Here is a 24,884-nt window from a genome sequence, read left to right on the forward strand (position 1 = left end):
TTTTAGGTGGTAAGCATCCCAGCAGGTGGGTCTTTGATGGATTCTTCCACATCAATGGATTTTCTCCCAGGTTTCAGTCTGGAGGGATTTCCAAACCGTGATAGCACAAAGTACGCTGAGCCATACGGCATTCAGACTGCACACACACTCATCAGAGGAACCCTGCGCTTCAAGGTACAATGCAAATTTAACATACAAACACACGAATCAACAAGCCTTACAATTAATTAGTATGTGTGAAAGAGGACTAGATATCTCTGAGATATCTATATCTAGATATATGTGAGTGTGTGTGTGTGTGTGTGTGTGTGTGTGTGTGTGTGTGTGTGTGTGTGTGTGTATGTGTATATGTATCTATCCACACCGTCCTTCTTTTGGGCTGTAGCAAGCTCGGGTCCTGTAAAAGGCCTGGGATTCCTAATGTTCCTAATCTTAGGTCTGTCATTCCACACTACCTTTGGTAGTATCTCACACTTCGACTTTGGGACTTCCAACTAGGGCTGAACGATATATCGTTATCGTATCTATATCGAGATATGATCATTCAAGAAAGTAATTTCGAAAAAGCAACGATATAAACGATATATTTCCCCCGCGCTCGCCCTGCTTATACAGCTCCGGCAGTCACCATAAACATTACTTTTAAGATTGCGCTTGAACGCACCCCACCGCCAGCCAACCACAAAGCTTATTTCATGCTTGCTGTGGATCGACAGCTGAAGCCAACCAATGACAAACATAGGAGGGTGGGAGTGAGGGAGAAGTAGACTGAGACGCACACAGCCACACACATTCACGGGGAATTCACGGCGAAATCAAAACGAAAGAAACAAAAGAAAAGTGACATGAGCGCGGAAGATAATTCGGCCGGTGGCAGTGCAGAATCTAATTTTGTGCCAAAACATAAATCATCCTCCATTATTTGGAGGTATTTTGGATTTAGAAAGGATGATGTCGACCAGAGCGAGGTGTTGTGCAGGTCGTGCTTGGCGAAAATTAATCAATGAAACTGCACTCTTTTGTTTTATGATGTTTTTATTTTTCTGAAAAATGCTTGGTTTTCACCGAACTCGTAGTCATATCGTATCGATATCGAGATATCTGGCATGAATATCGAGATATGAAATTTTGTCCATATCGTTCAGCCCTACTTCCAACCCACACTTGGCGCAGATGTTCCTGTATACTGAACACAGCAACTTGTTTATGATGTTCCATGAATGCTGGATCTGCCTGCATCTTACGCCCCACTACTATGTGCTGGACTGTCTCAGAGGCCTCTTTGCACAGCCTGCACCTGGGGACCTGTCAGGTGTAGTAGACTCTGGCCTCCATTGCTCTTGTCCTAAGGGCCTGTTTTAGAGCTGCCATGATTAGCGCCTCCGTAATGTCTTTCAGACCAGCCCAGACCAGAATAGGGCTTCTCGATATCAGCCACTTCTTCAAGCTGTCATGTCATGCAGAGGCTTATCCTTCCATGGTGGTTCCTCCTCTACTTATGTAGCAGTTCATCACTGGGGGCCATCTTCCTGATATATTTCTGTTGTTTCATCCTGAATAATGGCTCTGACTCTCACAAGCCCCTGATCTTCCTCCTTCTGCTTAGTGTACAATTTCAGGCTGCTGGACTTCAATTAAATTTATGTAGCATCAAATCAACAAATGTTACAGATGACATTTGTTGAAAAATTCAATCCAATTCATTGTAATGCAATATTAATCCAATCAGTTCCCGTTATTTAATTCCAAATTTTTCCAATTCATACCATGCAAATCTTTTTAAATACACTGAACACTAAAGTGAACACTAAAATAACATTTCCTAGATCTCAATGAGTAAAATATTCCAGTTGAAAATCGTTATTCATTACATATTGGAATGTGTTGAGAACAAAATAACAAAAAAGATCAATGTAAATCAGAATTATTATCCCATGGAGGTCTGGATTTGGAATCCTACTCAAAATAAAAGTGGAAAATCACATCACAGGCTGATCCAACTTCAGTGGAAATTCCTCAAGACAAGTCAACATGAGGCTCAGTAGTGTGTGTGGCCTCCACGGGCCTGTATGACCTCCCTACAACGCCGGGCATGCTCCTGATGAGGCGGCGGATGTTCTCCTGAGGGATCTCCTCCCAGACCTGGATTAAAGCATCTGTCAGCTCCTGGACAGTCTGTGGTGCAACGTGACGTTGGTGGATGGAACAAGACACGATGTCCCAGATGAGCTCGATTGGATTCAGGTCTGAGGAACGGGCGGGCCGGTCCATAGCATCAATGCCTTCATCATGCAGGAGCTGCTGACACACCTCAGCCACATGAGGCCGAGCATTGTCATGCATCAGAAGGAACCCAGGGACCACTGCACCAGCATATAGTCTCACAATGGGTCTGAGGATCTCATCCCGGTACCTAATGGCAGTACGAAGAAATGCCTCCCCACACCCTTACTGACCCACCGCCAAACCGGTCATGCTGGAGGATGTTGCAGGCAGCAGAACATTCTCCACGGCGTCAATGGCGAATCTGACAAACTTGGTGTTTTCTGCCAATCGCCCTGCACGGTGTTGGGCTGTAAGCACAAGCCCCACTTTTGGACGTCGGGCCCTCATACCACTCTCATGGAGTCTGTTTCTGACAGTTTGAGCAGAAACATGCATATTAGTGGCCTGCTGGAGGTCATTTTGCAGGGCTCTGGCAGTGCTCCTCCTGTTCCTCCTTGCACAAAGAAGGAGGTCCTGCTGCTGGGTTGTTGCCCTCCTACGGCCCCCTCCACGTCTCCTGGTGTACCGGCCTGTCTCCTGGTATCTCCTCCATGCTCTGGACACTGTGCTGAGAGACACAGCAAACCTTGCCACAGCTCACATTGATGTGCCATCCTGGATGAGCTGCATTACCTGAGCACCTTCTGTGGGTTGTAGACACTGCCTCATGCTACCTCTGGGGGTGAGAGCACTGACAAAATGCAAAAGTGACCAAAACATCAGCCAGAAAGGATGAAAACAGAGAAATGCTCTGTGGTCACCACCTGCAGAACCACTCCTTTATAGGGGAGGTCTTGCTAATTGCCTCTCATTTCCACCTGTTGTCTGTTCCATTTGCACAACAGCAGGTGGAACGGATTCACAATCAGTGCTGCTTCCTAACTGGACTGGTTGATTTCACAGAAGTGGGATTGACTTGGAGTTACATTGTGTTGTTTAGGTGTTCCCTTTATTTTTTTGAGCAGTGTTATATATAAATATATTTATCTAACCTGCAAGGATTTTCTTGAAGTGCTTTGGTGTTCTCCAACAGAACAATAACTTTTTACTTTATTGGATCATTTCAGAATCATAGGTTTGGGTTTGTGTGTGTGTGTGTGTTTGTTCATGCTCTGATGCACTGTCAACACGTCCAGGGGCTTCAGCTTCCTATGACCCCCAAATAGAAATATCCACCATGGACAACGGATGGCTGAATGTTTTGTTTCTTGCTTTCACTATTGACTCTCATTTGTTCTGTCCAACAGGGATTCTCAAGGGCCATGACTGGTTTAGTTAAACTTGGTCTGATCAACACTGAGCCCAGTCCCATCCTCCAGCCCACTTCACTTCCCATCTCCTGGGTAAGAAGCTCTGCTTAGGATTTTTACAAACTGCTTTAATACTTTAAGAGAAGTCTCTGAGCAATGCACCCTGCTTCTTCCTGCTCCGTGTCATTGAGGCCACATTTAATCCTTAGCCGGGTATTTAGAGAAACAAATATTTCCCCCCCTCCGTTTTCAATAATAACATCGTGCACACAACATCGTTTTCAAAATACTTGTCATTTACATCAACCCGCATAAATACGCCGTCAAGCGCCATAATAACTATGCCAAACCTATTGGCGGCAGTGTAGGGAAAGGAATAAAGCCATGCAAGCCAATAAAAATCCTCAGAATTGAGGACTTTCCTCATGTGAAGGAGGAGATAACGCGAGCAAATATCACAAGAAAACTGAAGGCAATAAGAGGGAAATATAGACAGTCAGTGGATACTGGACGCAGGAGCGGCCACGGAAGAGTGGTGCTCCTCTATTTTGAACTGAGCGAGCAGGTTTGGGGTGGCAAATGCAATAAGGCCAGAATCGTTTGCACAAACGTAAAAATTAGTAGAACTTTAACACATTGAATACCGGCGGTTTTTACAGAATTATGTCGTAGAATCCCAGCGTTCTAAACCATTTTTTTGACGTTTTTTGTACAGTCACAGCATATTATGTGATAGGGCCACTGAAACATGTTATGGCTCGTTTGAAAGCTGAGACTTTAAACTCTTTGTGGGTCAAAACTGCGTGTCTCTAGGTGCCGCCATTAGCGAGCTATCCTTAGCTAAACCAAGGCGGGTATCCACCAAAATCAACAACAAACTGAGATATCGGGGCTTTTGTGAAACGTGCGCTCTTTCAGCCTGTCGCACTTTAGATACTCACATATCCGGGTCAGAGGATTTGCGTCGTGTCGCATGTTGCAAAGCTAACCTGTTCATAAGACCGCCTCCTTAGACTTGTCGCGTGTCTTCTTCTCCTTCTTGTTGTTTGTTTATGTTACTTTACCGCCACCCTCTGGAAACCAACACGTGCGATTGGACAAAATGCGGAAATGCACAACAATCAATGCAGCGTTATCAAAATTGTTCTTGAGTTGACGCAAAGCCATTGGCGTAATGATCAAAATGTCCAGATGATGACACCAGTTTTTGACTGCCATCTATGTCAGTTCTGTTCATCACATAATTACAAAAATCACACAGAATGTGCATTAGAATGTATAGATTCAGAATCCATAAAAAAAACGTTAAAACGTATTTTTACCATGTGGGAGCCAACGCATGGGCAGTAAAAACGTAGTTTTACGTGACTTGGGAGTCAGTATGTTTACATCATCCATGATAATCCTGATCAGTAGCCAAACAAACTGTAAACATAAGGCGCTTGCATGACGTTAAGCATTTTGTGGCGCATAATGTGACGTTTAAGAACCAAAAACGCCGTTTCTCCCAGTTGATACAGCAACACATAACCGGTGTTATCAGAAATCTCCACTTTGGCCGGAGGTTTTAGAAATAACCGTTTTCTGTGATTAAAAACGGAGTTTTGGTGTAAATGAGAGGCCAAACCGCAGGAAAATATCTGCGTCTTCCTATCGTGTAAACAGGGCCTTAGCCTGATCATTTTTCATGGCTCATCTACCAGAAGCTGGTGACTACAGAAGTTCCACAAGTCTTATTTCAGCCAAGAGCATCAAAGTTTCATTTAGCGAAGGCTTTCTGTCACTAATAGATTTACTGCAAATGTATGTCACCTTTTATCCTTTTGCAATGAAAAGGGATTCACAGTGCTGACGTATTCCGTAGATCTCAAACTAAACATAGTCAATACAGTTAAATGGACAGTAGTCGAGCTACAGTTATAACTCAACTATGCCATTTAACTAGCCCACCATTCTTGTTCCAGTATACATCCACAGGAGTGTGATCAAGTACGTAAGACGCTAGTATGGAACGTTCAAGATATTTTGCTACTTCTAATTTTCTCTGGGGAGATCATTGAACATGTATATATGGCCAAATTCACTGCACAGGTCATTTTTTTCAGTTACTTGAATGATGTACAGTTGTCATGATCCTAAAATTGCAACGCTTATACCTGAGAGAAAATATGTTTGCAATTAGAAAAATATGTTTTGAAACTGAAAGTCAGATTTTGAACTTGAAATTCAGAAAGAAAATAAAAGAAAAGTTTTTAAGATAACCGAGCAGTGAAACTGCAACGACCCTATTGTATCTGTAGGAGTTCTTATTATTATTCTTTGCAAAAGGTACTCGAAAACTCTTGAAAGCTTCACCTGCCAGTCGACGACATGAAAGAATCTAAACTTTATATTTTTGGGAGTCGCTCATTGACTCAGTAGCGCCCCCTACGATGCTTAAAAATGGTCCCCGCATTGGGCTTAGTTTAGCGTGGGACGACAAAATTCAGTACACTCATTCATCATGCCCAGATGCACAAAAAAGTCTCATGCCGCCATGGTCCAACATCCACAGGAAGGCGGCCATTTTGGATGGAAGGTGCGTTTTCGTGCCATTTTTGCCCGATTTCACGCCTTGCATATGATCGAACTCGTCCTACAGATTTAATGCTACAGACTTCAAACTTGGCCAGGTTACTCTTAAAGGCCTACAGAAAGCTGACACTACACCCAATACATAATGATAATACATACACAGAGGAACAATAATGATCATTGGACTCTACACCAAAGCATTTCATAAACGCATGAAATTTGCGATTTTGAATTTGCCGCTTGGAAATCCTTCCTGGAATTCCAGACTGGGGGCGGGGCTTCCGTGTGACGTCACAGGTGCCATGGATTTTCCTGGCTGCCGCTATTAGTATGCTTGTTGAGTGGTGAAGGCAATAAAACGTTGGGTTCAGTGCAGTTTTTATTGCAAGTAGATGTACGAAGTGCGTGTGTTGCCCTCAGCACCAGCAGCTCACACCACCGGGGACAGAGGAAGCAGAGACCCGCGGTCTTGTTTCTGTGTCTCCCTGTCCATCTGCCTCCTCTCTGGTGAAATCAGCCGGAGCCATCCCGCCGTGTTCAGCTCCCTGCGGTGCGGACGCTCAGGGGGAATCCACCTGGCGGAGAGCGGACACACCGCGGGATGGTTGCCCTGAAATCAGCCGGCAGATCATCAAGAGCCCCGACGTGTGTCCACATCGGGGCTCTTGATGATCGCTCTGCCGAGATTTCCACTCTCCACCTGGCGGAGAGTGTGTCCGCTCTCCGCCAGGTGGATTCCCCCTGAGCGTCCGCACCGCAGGGAGCTGAACACGGCGGGATGGCTCCGGCTGATTTCACCAGAGAGGAGGCAGGCGGACAGGGAGACACAGACACAAGACCGCGGGTCTCTCTGCTCTGTGGTGATAGTTTATTGGGCCTAATCAGGACTATCCAGGGGCCTAAAATTATTTTAAAATCATAAAAAAATTCCATGGTATATAAGGAATTGATCTGCTATTTCAGTTTTGTGCGAAAAATCACCTTTCTGTAGGCCTTTAAAGTGATAGTTCGGAGTAGATTCACCCTAGGGTCATTTGAACCGTGACATCCAGCCAAGTAGCCCATCCGAAGTTTTTTCGATCTTGGCTGAACATCAGCTGAGTTACTGAGTTATCCCGAATAGCTTAGTACAAGCGCTAATGGAACCTGGAAGTATCTCCAAAATTACCACACTAAAATCACATGCCATGACACCAAACTTCTACAGTAGTACAAATATGATCTGTACTCACAAAACGATGCATTTTGAAGTTTGTACATAGTCCAGGAGTTTATTATTATCAACACAAGCCTAATAGCTTCTCTGCTGCTAAAGCTGCGTCGACGTCACTTCCTTGATCTGGGAGCTTCAATGTAAGATGAGGGTTGATCTACTACTAGTCGACCTAGTACGTATGTAAAGAGTATCGTGTGTCTGTGAAGAAAAATGGCTCAGTGGCGCCCCCTACAATACTTAAAAATGGTCCCCGCACTGGGGTTAGTTTCACATGGGACAACAAAATTCATTCATCATGCCCAGACGCACAAAAAAGTCTCTTGGGGGATCATGGAGAAACCTTTCCAAACTCTGAACGGTGTGGGCGTGGCCAGGCGGTGAAAATCATGTAATGGCGTTTGTGATTTGGAAGTCTTCATCATCGCAAAGTCATGAAACTTGGCACACACGTCCACCCTGTCGACCTTGACGTATGTAAAGGGTATCGTGTGTGGGTGGAGCAAAATGGCTCAGTGGCGCCCCCTAGAAATTTTCAAAAAACCCTCCGCATTGGGGTTATTATGTGCTCGTACGTACGCAGAGGGTATCGTGCGTGTGGGTGCGTGACGTCCAGCGCATGCCCCAACATGCGCAAATCTCGGTCCCGCATACAGCTGCTTGCAGCTTTCTAGTTTTATCTTTAGTTTCAGATTTTATATTTCCAGATTGAAATATTTTATATACAGTTCAAAACTAATTTGTTTAGTTTTTTTTTCTTCAGTTTCAAACTTTTTGCCCTGATCAGTTGTGAGGAGCGGGTGCTGTCATGAATGACACTATTACAGTGGAAGCTGAAGAGACTGACATTAGACTGCATGACAGTTTAATGTCAAAAGAGCTCTTCTTCATGTTTTCACATCTTATTGTCATTATAGACACCGTACAGTCATGTCACAGGAGGCTGTGAATTCTTGTGTCTTTAAAAGATTGATAGCTCAAAGTGTGGAGGGAAGAGAGAGGACTACAAGCTGCTTACCAGAAGGACACAGCTAGACGAACAGCTGTTTTAAGGGTTCCCATCTGTGTTGTTATGAATGACAGACAGACTGGTGTTTATTCTCAAGTCTCTCTCTCTCACACACACACACACACACACACACACACAAATTCTTGCTCTCCTGGGGCCTCATGTACAAAGGGTGCGTACGCACAAAAAAAGTGGAGTACGCACTTTTTCACGTCAACGATCAGATGTATCAAGAGTGAAATGTGCGGTGCCTCACGCCAACTTCAGGGCTGTCGTACGCACTTTTCTACAGCTGTTGATTCTTTGGCGACACTTAGAGGTGATGTTGGGAAACTGTTGTAATAAATTAATGTGAACATAATTTGTCCTCAGACTGAGTGATGTGCACATCAACAATTGAGACACATGAACAATTAACACACCCATGTGTCTGCAATAACACGAGTGGATATAAAAGCATGCACAAAGTGGTGCAATGCAAACCATTAAAAACAATGGCTGCTTTAGAGGTATTGGAAGACTTTGCAAATGGTGCAATTTGAAGAGAGCGTGTGTTCAGAGACAGAGAGGATTTGCTGGCACATGATGACAACTGGCTCATCAGCTGTTTTGAGGGCAATCCTCCTGGAACTGCACAGAGCTGCGGCCGGCATTGCAACCGGAGCATTCCAGAGCCAACCGATTGGGACTGTGCCAGTCGACCCTGAGCCGAGCCATGCCAGCCGTGTGTGACGGAATTATCCGGATCTCAGCCAGGTATATCAAATTCCCACAATGCAGTTGAACAGTATTAAACAGTATTAAAGCTCAATTTGAAGCGAGAGCCGGTTTTCCTAATGTAGTCGGAGCTATCGACTGCACACACATTTCTATAAAAACACCATCACATGATGAATTTGTATATGCCAACAGTAAACATTTTCATTCGATCGATGTACAGATCATATGTGATGCGTAAATGCAATTAACCAACATTGTGGCAAGGTGCCGTGGTTCAATGCACGATTCATACATTCTGAGTAACAGGATTGTTGGTAACAGACTACAAGGTGGCACTGTGCGCGATGGGTGGCTTCTTGGTGAGTAACTTTATTCGTATAATTGTCCGAATATTATTCCCCATGACGTGCATTGAGTATGTGCACCCCCAATTTCTATCCCATCTTCACAACATCATAGTCTGTGGTTAAAGTTAGTTTCTTGCTGTTTTTTGCTGGTTAAACTTCAGCTTAAGATCTTTCTAACAAGCACCTGATCGTCTCTGTGGGCATATATTAATAACCCTGTCTGTAAAGTGTGAGATGTCTTAATCAGCCTCACCGTTTCCCCGGCGCACTTCTGCACGTTACTGTATAAACATGTTTGTGGTGAGTTACACAAACACATCGGTATTTACCCTGGGGGGTCACCCACATGTGCTCCCACCACCCCAGAGAGAGCAGTGTCACCCATAGTTTTGCAGACTCTCTGTTCAAACATGATGGGCCCCTCTTCTCCTGTCTCCCCGCCTGTTTTGGCCACACTTCGGCGGTGGGCAGCCAGTCTCTGCTTCACATCCACCTTAATGTCAGACCACTTCTTCTTCACCTCTTGCTTGTGTGCGCTTCTCAGACCCCACAGCATTGACAGCCTCGCACAGGCTCTCCCACCCACTCCTTATGCCGGAGGACAGCGTGCCAAAGAACACATTTTTGCGGACCTCCACTTCAGAAAGTAGCACCTCCATGTCGCTTTCGGTGAACTTCTTTTTTTTTTTTCCTGTCTTATTCATTCTTTTTTCCCGTCTTATTCATTCTTTTTTCTTTATTTTCTGATCGTGCAGAGAGGGGATTTGCAAATATGATTTGCATATTTAAGTAGGGGCGTGGACAGGGAGGAGTTGGGTGTTCCGACATGTGCGCTCAATTCCACGTTGATTGGGATGTACAAAGGAAATGTGCGCATAGATTCATGCGTACGCACAGATTCATACATCCGGATATTTTTGTGCGTAGGTGGGCATTTGGGTTTGAGTGTACGCCATGTTTCAGTAGGAAATCCACGCAAGTCTTTGTACATGAGGCCCCTGGTGTTTCATGACGATTTAAAAAAAAAAATAAAAAACACAAAAAAACCCAACTCTGGTCATATTTCAAAGCTGCCATGCTTTAAAATACTGTTGGACTGTCAGAAAAATGAACATTAAAGAACGTAAAACAATAAAAACATGTTATGTTAGTTATCTGCTGATAACAGTAGACAACTAACGTGTCTCAATGTGTCTCTCTGTGCAGCTGCTCGTGAGGGGAGGGGCTGTAGAAGAAGTTTTCCATCAGTGAAGGCAGCAAAGATGGCAAATTTGTATTGATCCATCCATTTTTAAGATAATATTTATTGGTCATGCTTACACATGATATTTGTCCTCCGCTTTTAACCCATCCAGGCTGGCACCTGTTGACACGCACATGCACAGGATCACACACTCATAGAGACAACCTGGAACTGCTTAATCAAACTCAGGGTTGCAGGGGGGCTGGAGCCTATCCCAGCTGTCATTGGGTGCGATGCAGGGTACACCCTGAACAGGTCACCCGTATTGATGCTATTGCAAATTAATTAGATACTCAATTTTAGTATTTAGTATAGTATTTTTGACAATCCTAGTTAGGTGACAAAATCAGGTAATAAAATCAGGATTTTGTTAAAGCATTGCTGCAGTCCATAAATTCTTAAAAAAAAAACTGTGTGGTTGACACGGAGTAGCAGCAACAAGGCCTCTGCTTCGCATGGACCCCACTGTGTAGGGCCAGCAATTTGGTTGATGTACTTAACTTTAACTTCAGCAGTTCATGAAAGGAACTGTTAAAACTGTTTTAATTACAGATCACATGGATTATTTATCGATAGGGACGTAGCATTAGTCCAAAAATGCTTTAAAGACTACGAGTTGACACATAGTCTGTAAATCACAATTGCTGTTAAGTGTTAAGGAAAAAAACATGTGAATGAGACCAGCTATATGTGGAATTCGGCTGTATTAATATACAATTACACCTGTACTTACAAAGAAAGATAAAAAGATTTAACTTTGGGGTATGTACAGAGCCAGGCCCAGGGGTGGGGCCCGCTGGCGAGCGCCTGGTGGCCGGGCCTGTGCCCGTGGGGCTCGGTCGGGCACAGCCCGAAGAAACTACACTGGTCCCCCTTCTGACGGGCTCACCACCCGTGGGAGGGGCCAAGGGGGTCGGGTGCTTTGTGAGCTGGGCGGCAGCCGAAGGCGGAGACCTTGGCGGTCTGATCCTCGGCTACTGAAGCTGGCTCTTGGGACGTGGAACGTCACCTCTCTGCTGGGGAAGGAGCCTGAGTTGGTGCGCGAGGCTGAGCGGTTCCGGCTAGATATAGTCGACTCACCTCGACACACGGCTTGGGCTCCGGAACCAGCCTCCTCGAGAGGGGTTGGACTCTCTTCCACTCTGGAGTTGCCCGCGGTGAGAGGCGTAGAGCAGGTGTGGGCATACTCATTGTCCCCCGGCTGTGCGCCTGTACATTGGGGTTTACCCCGGTAGACGAGAGGGTAGCCTCCCTCCGCCTTAGGGTGGGGGGACGGGTCCTGACTGTCGTTTGTGCTTATGCACCGAACAGCAGTTCAGAGTACCCACCCTTTTTGGAGTCCCTGGAGGAGGCACTGGAGAGTGCTCCTCTGGGAGACTCCCTCGTCTTGCTGGGGGACTTCAATGCTCACGTGGGCAATGACAGTGAGACCTGGAGGGGCATGATTGGGAGGAACGGCCCCCCCGATCTGAATCAGAGTGGTGTTTTGTTATTGGACTTCTGTGCTCGTCACGGACTGTCCATAACGAACACCATGTTCAGGCATAAGGGTGTCCATATGTGCACTTGGCACCAGGACACCCTAGGCCGCAGCTCGATGATTGACTTTGTGGTTGTATCGTCGGACTTGCGGCCGCATGTCCTGGACACTCGGGTGAAGAGAGGGGCAGAGCTGTCAACTGATCACCACCTGGTGGTGAGTTGGCTCCGCTGGTGGGGCAGGAAGCCGGTCAGACCTGGCAGGCCCAAACGTATTGTGAGGGTCTGTTGGGAACGGCTGGCAGAATCCCCTGTAAGGAGGAGTTTCAACTCCCACCTCCGGCAGAGCTTCAGCCATGTCCCGGGGGAGGTGGGGGACATTGAGCCCGAATGGGCCATGTTCCGTGCCTCCATTGTTGAGGCAGCCGACCGGAGCTGTGGCTGTAAGGTGGGCGGTGCCTGTCGTGGCGGCAACCCCCGAACCCGCTGGTGGACCCCAGTGGTGAGGGAAACCGTCAAGCTGAAGAAGGAGTCCTATCGGGCCTTTTTGGCTAGTGGGACTCTGGAAGCAGCTGATGGGTACCGACAGGCCAAGCGGAACGCGGCCTCGGCGGTTGCTGAGGCAAAAACTCGGGCTTGGGAGGAGTTTGGGGAGGCCATGGAGAACGACTTCCGGACGGCCTCGAAGAGATTCTGGTCCACAATCTGGCGGCTCAGGGGGGGAAAGCGGTGCACCGTCAACACCGTGTATGGTGAGGACGGGGCTCTGCTGACCTCAACTAGGGACGTCGTGAGTCGGTGGGGGGAATACTTCGAGGGCCTCCTCAATGCTACCGACACGCCTTCCGATGAGGAAGCAGAGTTGAGGGGCTTGGACGTGGGATTGCACTGAAAACTTTTTCTTTTTCGGTCCAATCTCCCGTCCTGAGCGTGCCTGAGGCGACTGTGGAGAGAAACGACTCCCTTTTAACAGGAAGAAACCTCTGGCAGAACCAGACTCAGGAAGGGTGGCCATCCGCCTCCACCAGCTGGGGTTTGAGAAGACAGAAAGGGGGGGACGGCACTGTAACACCATTCAAAGGATACCTGTTGGAACAGGGAAACACGAGTTAATGACCACAATAATGTCACATACACATAGAGAGAGTAAAGTGAGGAAAGGTGTGACAGATGAGGCCCCCCAGCAGTCTAGGCCTATAGCAGCTTAACTATGGGATGTTTCAAGATCACCTGAGCCATCCCTAACTATAAGCTTTATAAAAAAGGAAAGTTTTAAGTCTGATTTTAAAAGTGGAAAGGGTGTCTGCTTCCCGGACATTTACTGGCAGCTTATTCCACAAGAGAGGGGCCTGATAACTGAAGGCTCTGCCTCCCATTCTACTTTTAGAAACTCTGGGAACCTCAAGACCTCAAGGAAGTCTGGACAGAGCAAATGAGCTGAACACATTCTTCAACAGGTTCAGTTCAGGAACAAGCTCACCATCCTCCCCTCCTGTTCCCAGCCAAAGAGACATCCCACCCTCCTCTGACCCACAGCTTTCCTGTAACATCTCCACCTCCACCTCAGTCATGGATTCTTCTGCTTCCACTAGTTTGTCTTCAACCCAATCAGGAGATGCTGCTGTCCCCTTTGCCTCCCCCTCCCACTTTTCTGTTTCTAGAAGTCAGATGAAGAGGCAGTTGGAGAGACTGAACCGGAACAAGGCTGCAGGTCCAGATGGTGTCAGCCCCCGAGTCCTGAAGGCCTGTGCAGAGCAGCTCTGTAGGATTCTGCAACACCTTTTCAACCTTAGCTTGACCCAAGAGAAGGTACCACTGTTGTGGAAGACATCCTGTCTGGTTCCGGTACCAAAGAAAACTCACCCTTCAGACATCAATGACTACAGACCTGTTGCCCTGACATCCCACATCATGAAGGTCCTGGAGAGACTCCTGTTGACCCACCTGTGTAAGCAAATCAGCACATATCAGGACCCCCTGCAGTTTGCTTATCGCCATGGAGTTGGAGTTGAAGACGCTATCATACACCTGCTTCAACAAACCCACTGTCATCTGGACAAAGCAGGCAGCACTGTGAGGATCATGTTCTTTGATTTCTCCAGTGCATTTAACACAATCCAGCCTGATCTGCTTCGTCTGAAACTCCAGAAGACTCAGGTGGAGGCGTCAACAATCACCTGGATTAATGACTACCTGACAAACAGACCACAGTTTGTCAGACTGAAGAATTGTGTGTCTAACCGGGTGATCAGCAGCACAGGAACACCACAGGGGTCTGTACTCTCACCATTCCTTTTCACTCTGTACACTTCAGACTTCCAGTACAAATCTTCTACAAGTCTGTTGTTGAGAGCGTCATTTCCTCTTGCGTCATCTGTTGGGGCAGCAGCATCAGAACCAGGGACCTAAAAAGACTCAACAACCTGATAAAGAAGGCTGGTTCTGTTCTGGGGACGACTGTGGAACCTCTGGAGACAATAATGCAAAGAAGGATTTTGCATAAAATCAAGAGAATTATGGACAACCCTGAACATCCTCTCCATGAGACTGTTATCGGAAAACAGAGTCTCTTCAGTCAAAGGCTTCTTCAGTTTGGTTGCAAAACGGACCGCTACAGGAAATCTTTCCTGCTCACAGCCATCAGCATCTATAATAACTCCTTGATTTAATTGAGCTACATCAACATTTAATTTCCCTCTGGGATAAATAAAGTATTTTTGAATTTGAATTGAATTTGAAGTAAACCTGCAGTTTGGGAACAAAGTGCTCTGTTAGGAAAATATCTTACAATGAGATCTTTAAGATATGATGGAGCTCAGTCATTAAGAGCTTTATATGTAAGGAGAAGAATCTTAAATTCTATTCTGAATTTAACAGGGAGCCAATGAAGAGAAGCTAAAACTGGAGAAATATGATCTCTCCTGTTAGTTCTCATCAAAACTCTGGCTGCAGCATTTTGGATCAACTGAAGGCTTTTCAGAGCATATGTGGGACAGCCCATAAATAAAGAATTACAGTAGTCCAATCTTGAAGTAACAAATGCATGGACTAGTTTTAGGGCTGTCTTGGTTGACACGCCTCTGCAGTATCGCGTGGACATCGGGGGCAGTGCCTCTGGACTGGCAGGTCAGGGTGGTGGTCCCCCTCTTTAAAAAGGGGGACCGGAGGGTGTGTTCCAACTATAGGGGGATCACACTCCTCAGCCTCCCTGGCAAGGTCTATTCGGGGGTACTGGAGAGGAGGATCCGCCGTATAGTCGAATCTCGGATTCAGGAGGTGTAGTGTGGTTTTCGTCCTGGCCGTGGAACAGTGGACCAGCTCTATACCCTCAGCAGGATCCTGGAGGGTGCGTGGGAGTTCGCCCAACCGGTCTACATGTGTTTTGTGGACTTGGAGAAGGCGTTCGACCGTGTCCCTCGGGGACTCTTGTGGGGGTGCTCCGGGAGTATGGAGTGTCGGACTCCTTGATATGGGCTGTTCGGTCTCTGTATGACCGGTGTCAGAGTTTGTTCCGCATTGCCGGCAGTAAGTCGGACATGTTTCCTGTGAGGGTTGGACTCCGTCAGGGCTGCCCTTTGTCACCGATTCTGTTCATAATTTTTATGGACAGAATTTCTAGGCGCAGCCAGGGCGTTGAGGGGGTCCGTTTTGGCGACCTCAGAATCGGGTCTCTGCTTTTTGCGGACAATGCGGTTCTGTTGGCGTCGTCGGGCTGTGACCTTCAGCTCTCACTTGAGCGGTTCGCAGCCGAGTGTGAAGCGGCTGGGATGAGAATCGGCACCTCCAAATCTGAGACCATGGTCCTCGGCCGGAAAAGGGTGGAATGCCCTCTCCGGGTCGGGAATGAGATACTTCCCCAAGTGGAGGAGTTTAAGTATCTCGGGGTCTTGTTCACGAGTGAGGGACGAATGGAGCAGGAGATTGACAGACGGATCGGTGCGGCGTCTGCAGTGATGCGGGCTCTGCACCGGCCCGTCGTGGTGAAGAAGGAGCTGAGCCAGAAGGCGAAGCTCTCGATTTACCGGTCAATCTATGTTCCTGTCCTCAGCTATGGTCACGAGCTGTGGGTAGTGACCGAAAGAACGAGATCGCGAATACAAGCGGCCGAAATGAGTTTCCTCCGCAGGGTGTCTGGGCTCTCCCTTAGAGATAGGGTGAGAAGCTCGGTCATCCGGGAGGAGCTCGGAGTAGAGCCGCTGCTCCTCCGCATCGAGAGGAGTCAGATGAGGTGGCTCGGGCATCTGGTGAGAATGCCTCCTGGATGCCTCCCTGGTGAGATGTTCCGGGCCCATCCCACTGGGAAGAGGCCCCGGGGAAGACCCAGGACACGTTGGAGAGACTATGTTTCTCGGCTGGCCTGGGAACGCCTCGGGTCTCCCCCAGAAGAGCTGGAGGAAGTGGCCGGGGACAGGGACGTCTGGGCTTCTCTGCTTAGGCTGCTGCCCCCGTGACCCGATCCCTGGACAAGCGGCAGATAATGGATGGATGGATGGATTGTATGTACAGAGTGCTTAGGCCCATTCCATGCGGAATGATTCCATCTCCTACCGCATTATCAGGGTGTGATAGTCCAGTTTTGAGAACCTCCGATTTTGTACAATTTTGGTCAGACTGACATGTTTACATGCAAAAAAGTATTTTGACTGCACAAAATCAATAATTTTTTTTTCTTTTCTTTTTTTTTAAGTGTCATGTAAACATGCTTGATGTAAGATTTTATTGTGATTATCTTAGTTTCAGTGATGGGAATAACGGTGTTACTAACAGCGTTATTTTTTTCAGTAATGGGTAATCTAACTAATTACTATTTCCATTGTTACACTGCCATTACGACTATTAAATGGGGCGCGTTATAAACGAAATTTACTCATTGAAGTTCTTGTCATCCGACTTGACTTTCAGCCACAGGAGCTGTTTATTTTTTTCTTTGGTGAGGGAGGAAAAAGGGGCGAGACAACCGCATAAGTGATGATGAATGGCTAAGGTAGAGTAAGCGTTCATGGTAAGCCAATCAGAGGCAGTGTTCAGTTTAGACACAAAACCACACACGCATAAAGCAGCCGCACACACCCAAACTAGCAGAGGTAAGCTGCAGCAATGGCGATCTGCAGGGTAAGTTGGCGTTTTCAAAGTGGTACAATTCTTAGACATATTTAAACTTAAAAAAAAAAAAAAAAAAAAAAGAGTAATGCAATAGTTACTTTCCCTGGTAACTAGTTACTTTTATAGTAGAGTAATTCAGTTACTAACTCAGTTACTTTTTGGGAGAAGTAACTAGTAACTATAACCAATTACTTTTGAAAAGTAACGTGCCCAACACTGCTTAGTCTAAACATAAAGGAGGTGAAAAGACAAAAAGGTACATCCATTCATGGGATTTTCTGTTTTTGTCCTCTACAGAAAGAACTTCTTTGTCAACAGATGGGTTTGTCTTCTTCTGTCTCCCAAGAAACTTTTGAAGAAGCCGTATATGACTGCATTGGACAGGACCAGTTCAGAATGGACACCCTGAGATGGTACAAAACTAAAGCTGCCTCAAAGGGAATGTTGGGCAGCTCTGGTTTCCCAGATATTTAACTAACTGAAGCAAGCCACAGGCTTGGAGGAAATGAAGGTTTGAACGATAACATTTGGAACCTGCCACATATTCCAAATCAGTAACTTCCAGTCATCACCAAACAACTATCTGATCTCATGTTCATGAGCCTTTCTCACAGATTTTATAGTGAGACTTTCCTTGAGCAAGACTTCAGAGTTCCTTGCTATATTGTTGTGAGACAAAATTGTCTGAGAATGTCATTATTACATTGCATCCATTGATCGTGATTACTCTCATTATGGTTGTGAGGCGGTCAAACACGAGGACACAGAAATAATTTTCAAGAAAACTGGGTTTATTTCCCAAAAATAACAAACTTTAAACAATAGTTACAAGGCCCTTAAAAGAGGTCAAATGAGGAAACTAAACTCAAAGCCAGAAATCAAGGTTTTAACATAACCTCAAGCTAACGGTTCAAAGACAAACAAAACTGACCTGACACACAACAAAGGGGACTTAAATACTGTCTGATCAGACCATAGTGACACACTGAGGAAAAGGGAAGGGAAACATCTACACAAATACCAAAAGTAACTAAACACAGTTAGCTTAAGAATCAACTTAAATGACTATAACTAAACAAAGTTAACAAAATAAGCAAATCACAAAAGCAAAGAGAACTAATGCAAAAATTAGAATGAGCAATTATCTTCTCTAGAAAAACTGCGTTCAAGTATTTAAAACATTACAACAATACATCCCCAGTAATATTGTTGTAATGTTTTAAATACTTGAACGCAGTTTTTCTAGAGAAGATAATTGCTTTGGATATGTGAGTATCGTCCATTGACTGTTTTGGGCTTTCACATGCGCGCGCATACCAACAACCGGTAAGTGACATGCTGTTTATAAAGTTGTTTTGTAACGTCCCCATGCCAGTAATGTAAGAACAATGCATATGGTTTTGATGGTAAGGCTTGTGACTTTATTGTCGGATGGTTTATAAAGTGGTGTGACGTTTCTGCAGTGTGCAAGTTGTTGTTTTACGTGGAAGGTTTAGAATTTGCCCCTTAGCCACCACGTATTTGGCTAGCATGACAGGCTGCGCAAACAGCGCAATCGCCGCACAGGGAGCGCCGATTTGCACCAGTCTGTGTCCTACTGTCAGTATTTGACAACCTCTAGCATTAGGATTGCGCTTCAAATGCCCCGGAGTTCCCCTTTATGGTGGTTTAGATGAGACATAATATCACATAAGAAACCGACAGATGCCATCTTGTATGGCCCCGCCATTTGGGGTTCACTGATGTACAATTCTTAAGGAACTGACTGTGTACAGCTGGCAATCTGAATGACATTTGCAATGAGTGTAAGGGGATGATTGCAGTACTTTACTTTTTACATGAGTAAAAAGTTCCTGACAAAGGTGGAGCAGAGAGGGCAGAGTACAGTTGCTTCAGTTTCAAAGCTACTGGAAATATTATGTGCTAGATTCAAAAATCTATTTATCCTTTAGTTCAATTCATGCTGGATTTTGTGGTTTGATCATAATTTGAAGTGAAACAAATGTGAATACATTTGAACACCCTGTCTCAACTCTTAAGCTTAAGGCTTCTTCAGCCTCTCTTCAGGCTTTTCTTCAAAAAAGAACGACACAGGAGGTCCTGAAAATTATTTTCCCTTTGGTATTAATGAAGTACTTTTCAGTTTGACTTTATTTGATTAAAAATGGTATTGTAAGGGCTATTTTATTATTGTTGTAAATTTTTTTTTCTTTTTTCTGTTCAGGTTTGAGATGCTAAGCGATGAGTTGGTGCCTCATGCAGACAGTACTCTAGCTGCTCTTGCAAAGCATCTGGAAGCCAAACTCCCCTTTGGTGAGCTCACTGACTGTATTAACACTGACTTGAGGATTGCAGGATCTAAAGTAAATAAAGCGTAAACTAATCACCTCTCCCCTGCGGTCAGATAAGGGAGAGCGAGACATGATAATTATGAGAAATGATGTCGGGATTCGTCATCCAACGGGTGAGCTGGAGACTAAACACATCAGCTTGGTGGTTTACGGTGATCCCAACAGCTTCTCTGCCATGGCTAAGACTGTAGGATACCCAGCAGCCATTGCTGCTCGCATGGTCCTTGATGGTAAGTGATGCTATAATGTAAAACTTTTCAGTTTCCCGAACTTAATACAGAGTGTAGTAAATGTGTAGACATCAAAGTCCAAAATCATCGGCATTTGTAGTTAATACAGGAGTATACTTGCTGGCACAAATCTAGGTTAACTGCCTTACCGGATATACGTTCCTGCAAAAAATAATCTTAGCTCGATCTTAGATCTTTGCTCATGTCTGTTTCAAGCAGGGTTGGGGAGTAACGGATTACATGTAACGGCGTTACGGTAAAAGGATACAAAATAAAAGTAACTGTATCCGTTACAGTACAAGCAAAAAAGATGTACTCAGATTACAGTTACATTCAGTGAGAATGGGGGTTACTTAACAGGATTACAATTTGTGCGAGGTTGCAGTGACAGAAGTACAGAGCGGCAGGGTCGGACTGGGGAAAAAAATCGGCCCTGGCAATTTTCCCCGGGACCAGCCCCCCCTCAGTATTAATTAGTATCTCCAATCTAATTAAATAAAAATAAAAAAACGAGCACAGACCGCTCATACAGTCAATGGCATGTACCCATAGAAAAAATACACACTCACACACACATCACACAACCTGACTATCGAGCTAACAACCATGATCAGTAACCCACACAAACCCAGACACATAATGGCTCGGCGGCCAGCAATCGGATAAACCAATGAAGTGAATCAATCCTGTGAAAGAATGAAAACAAGTGAATGAAACCTGCACTCACCCATTATGAAGTTAACTCTGCCAGCCCCATACTCTTGCCCCTGCTCAGCTAACTCCTTGACGTCGGGTATGGTTGGTAACGTTACTGTGGCTAGCATTAGCAACGAGGCTGCTAGGCTTGCTAAATCGGTAAGCATTAAGCATCAAGGCTACTGAAGAAAGCTAGTCTTTTTAGCTACGTCATATTATCATCTTTCTTCTCGGCTATAAGTTAACCTTTGTTTACGGCCACTGGCCCTAACCTGACGCGCTAGCTGTCAAATCACCTGGAAGTTTTCACCGGAAGTACTGGCGCACACACACAAGCAAGGGTGTGCAAAGAAAAATAAAATGTGATGTAAAAGTCTTACTTTGCTTATTTATTACTAAAGTAGAGCACTTCATTGTCATTGCACATGTATTAATGAAATGCAGTTTGGCATCTTATCAAGTGTAATGCGTGCAGATTGTATAGCATGCAGTATTTAGAGATAAAATGCAGTTATTTACAGCTAGTGTAAGGAAAGATGGTTAATAGATATGTGCAGAATAGATCAATTACCTAGGGAAATGCATGTATGTGCAGAGAATGTATAATGTAGTTATGGCAGTACAATGAAAAGAAAAATAGCATGGTATAAATAAATGTGATAAATACAGATGGAATCATACAGATAATAGGTTACCATAAATAGGTAAAAGTAATCCAAAAGTAATTAGTTACATTACTTTTTTAAGTAATCCAAAAAGTTACACTACAATTACATTTTAAACAAGGTAACTTGTAACTGTAACGGATTACATTTTTAAAGTAACTTACCCAACACTGGTTTCAAGGAACGCTAACCTTAATCATGGATTATTGATTAATGGCTATCACACCCAGAAAGAAAAAGGTAATGTCCAAGTACAAAAAAGTATTTGAAACTAGGGCTGGGCAACGATTATAATGTTTAATCTAATTAATCACATGATTTCCCTGATTAATCACGATTAATCGCATTTGTACGCAAAATCCAAACATTTATTGAAAAGTAGTGTATAGCCTTTAGCATTTAGTTTTATTTTACATGTACTGCCATATGAATGAAAATGCCATAACATTTGTTATGCAAACACACTTTTAACATCAGCATTTTTATGTAGTTTTTATGTAGAAACCTCGCTCCACTGTCTGTTTCCTTGAATGACTTGCTGGTATCAGTTGTGTGTTTTGCCTTTAAGTGATATTTTAGACAGGAACTACTACTGTGAGAAGTTCCACAGCAGACAGCAACAGACTTTTACAAAATAAAAGCCTGTGAGCAACAGACTTTTACAATAATAAAATAAATACGGCCCTGTGCTGCGTGTCGTTCCCCCTCTCTCTGCCCCCTGCTTCCTGTCTCTCTGAACTTTCCTATCCATTAAAAGCACAAAAGCCCTAAAAAAAATTTTTTTTAAATTTCAAATTAAAAAAAAAAAAAACATACGTTAATGCGCGATAAAATATTTATCGGCGTTAAATAATTAATGCGTTAACGCGATAATAAAGAGTTAACTTGCCCAGCCCTAACTAATGAAACTAATTCAAATTTGTCTGTCTGTGAATCTAACATGGATGTTTTAAGAGAGTTGGACGAAGAGGCCATAGAACAGAAAAATCTCAAGTTCTGTTCTGTTTGGGTTCATCCACTGGAAGAAAAAAAAATGTGACCTAAGTGTTTGTTTACTCTCTCAAGGGGAAGTCAGTACGAAGGGTCTGGTGGTCCCCATGACCAAGGAGATCTATAAGCCTGTGCTGGACCGGCTGAAGAAGGAAGGACTGCACATCATATCAAAGAACACCCTGCAGGTGTAGAGTTGAGCCTTTAGAGATCAGAGAAGAGTCAGTAAATTATGTCCAAAAACTCAATAGTGAATAAAATCCCATAGTGCTTTGTGTTTCTTCACCTTTATCTGACAAAACTGCTGTTAATCTTGTTAGCTTTTAAAATGAGCTTTTTGTTTGCCAGTCTGACTGAAAAGATTAATATTAATGTTTTACATCACCAAACATGGCAAATATGTGAATCTCCAAAAATGGCTGGTGTTAAAATGTACTTAAAACTTTGTAATTGTTCTAAAGTTAGTTAGTTAGTTAGTTAGTTAGTTAGTTAGTTAGTAAGTTTTATGCAGCATCTGCAGCTGATCTTCAGTAATTCGCTGTATAACACTATCATCAGTTTGGCTTGGTTCTTTCGTGTGTGGTTAACTGAAATAATTTATTCAAAGGCACTGACTGTTTCAAAGAAATGTTCCATTATGACACTGTTTAAAAACTTTAACCAAACACCATTTTAAATATTAGAAATTTAGAGCATTAAGAGGGAAGGACCTTTCCACATAAAAAATTGTGTCTAGCTCCCCATTGTACACCCCATTGTAGATTTTCAGCAACCAATGTGAACACTATGTTATAGAGCTGATCACCCAGTATGTATTTTTACCAAAATGCTCTTTCAGCAGAAATGGTCAAATGCTTGAGTGGTGCTACACGGTCAGATTTTCATGGCAGAGAATCTGCTAAAAGCTGTTGTTGCCTTACATTGTCATGTTGTATAGCCTATGTTTGTTTATTCTTTCAGACTCAGACTACCGATGTATTAACAGAGCTGGAATATAGTAGACGCATTACTGCAACACAAAATATGGCATAAAAAGCTGGTTTCCTACTGATTACCATGATGGTAGAGTTCTCCTAGTTAAAACAGGGAGGGTTTGTACACTTTTTCTTTGTAATAAGTAGAGATTCTGTATTTGAATTTTTTCTTTCCGTTTTGATATTATTCATACATGTCCGATTTTGGTGTCAAGAATAGCTTGTCCTGTCAGTCTGTGGAGCAAACGGGTCCAAACTGGTGTTCGCTCTTGCAGCAAAACAAAATCATCAATATCATGACTTTCCCCACAGTATGTGTGAATTACCAACAGCTGATTTAAATTATACCACTAATATCATTTTAAATACCATGGTTATATTTAGTTTCACCTGAAACGTTTAGCACCGTCATTCATCTTATTGATTCCATATAAAAGTAAGACACTCTAAATTCATTGTGCCTGATAAAAACATGTAGACTACTGGTCTGGTGTTAGTGATACAAACTCAATGGCAGTTATATAATTATTAAAAAACATCTAAAAATCTAAATGTGTTAGCAAATGTGTCATCTGAAGTATCATTTTTGTGATCTCAATTTGGTAAGTTTAACATGACTGTAAACAACTGCCAGCTTATGTTGAGTATTTATTTTATTTTTGAGTAGGGAATTGTGACCCTTTAAATGGTTAAAATGGTAAAAAAAAAAAAAAAGAGAGATTTTAGATGTCGCCAAGATATATATTTTTTCATGAATATATCTATATGTGGTCACCTGTGTATGTGGGCCTCCTCAGGGTTTCAAACAGCAGTGTTCTATTTGGTATGTTATTTGATTTTTAAGTTTGGATTTGAACGTTCCAGTCAGATGGAAAGAGAAATATCTATATACACATATATATATATATATTTCTCTTTCAATCTGTCTAATCACATATATATATATATATATATATATATGTACACATGAGAGAGAGAGGTATATTGTCTTCAACATCATCCAGTTTTTGTCATTTTGTTTTCTCACAGAGTTGACATTCATAATGAAGTCTCACATTCATTTGTAAGCACAAGTTGACAGTATATTTTTTCTTTATAAAAATTTCATGGTTACATAAATGAACGTCCTTCTGTTAAGTAATTTCTGTTTGTGTCATCCTTTGATATAAACTCAAATGATAAAGGGGGATTAAGGTGGATCCTAATGCTGCAAATACAATTTTCAGTCCTTAATCTGTCAATTATATCTGTAATTGTTTACAGTACAAACGGTTGTTTATGAATGTACTGAAAAAAAGGCTTCCAGAGGCAAATGCCTGTTGGCTCTTCTGCAGTTTCAGAGATGAAATGCCCAGTTACAAGGTAGAGATAAATGGATGTGCAAAGGTGGGTTCAGAAGAAGAGTGAAATTAGATGTTTTTGCCACCCAAACACAGCAAAAATAACAGTATACACCCTGTAGACAATATACTGATGAAACAACAGTTTGTTTTCTTTTTTGATACAGGACCGATACAGGGTCTTTTCCTGCCCACTGCAATAGCTTTACATAATGGCTCATTGCCATGAGAGATGCTTATGCTGTAACGAACAATTCAATTCAATTCAATTCAATTCATTTTTATTTATATAGCGCCAAATACAACAAATGTCATCTCAAGGCACTTAGATAGTAAGTCCAATTCAAGCCAATTGGAATTCAATTAATTAATAATAATCATAATTCATAAAATAATCCAATTCGTTCATATAGAGCCAATTCAAAAACAATTTCC

The 24,884-nt window shown here is 43.7% G+C and overlaps 1 protein-coding gene across 2 annotated transcripts in view; it reads left to right on the top strand.

Annotated features, from left to right (window-relative positions):
• Nucleotides 1-24,246, top strand: part of aass (aminoadipate-semialdehyde synthase) — a 70,925-nt gene extending 46,679 nt beyond the window's left edge. For both annotated transcript variants that reach the window (XM_075469292.1, XM_075469291.1), the window contains exons 19-24: nucleotides 7-174; nucleotides 3,513-3,608; nucleotides 17,501-17,616; nucleotides 19,428-19,516; nucleotides 19,608-19,784; nucleotides 22,211-24,246. In XM_075469292.1, the coding sequence (XP_075325407.1) occupies nucleotides 7-174; nucleotides 3,513-3,608; nucleotides 17,501-17,616; nucleotides 19,428-19,516; nucleotides 19,608-19,784; nucleotides 22,211-22,329 (765 nt within the window). In that variant the 3' untranslated portion in view covers nucleotides 22,330-24,246. The remainder of the gene's footprint in view (nucleotides 1-6; nucleotides 175-3,512; nucleotides 3,609-17,500; nucleotides 17,617-19,427; nucleotides 19,517-19,607; nucleotides 19,785-22,210) is intronic.
• The last annotated feature ends 638 nt before the right edge of the window (nucleotides 24,247-24,884 follow it).

This window comes from Odontesthes bonariensis, chromosome 7 (genome assembly GCF_027942865.1).
Source record: "Odontesthes bonariensis isolate fOdoBon6 chromosome 7, fOdoBon6.hap1, whole genome shotgun sequence".
In the NCBI taxonomy this organism is placed as follows: domain Eukaryota; kingdom Metazoa; phylum Chordata; class Actinopteri; order Atheriniformes; family Atherinopsidae; genus Odontesthes; species Odontesthes bonariensis.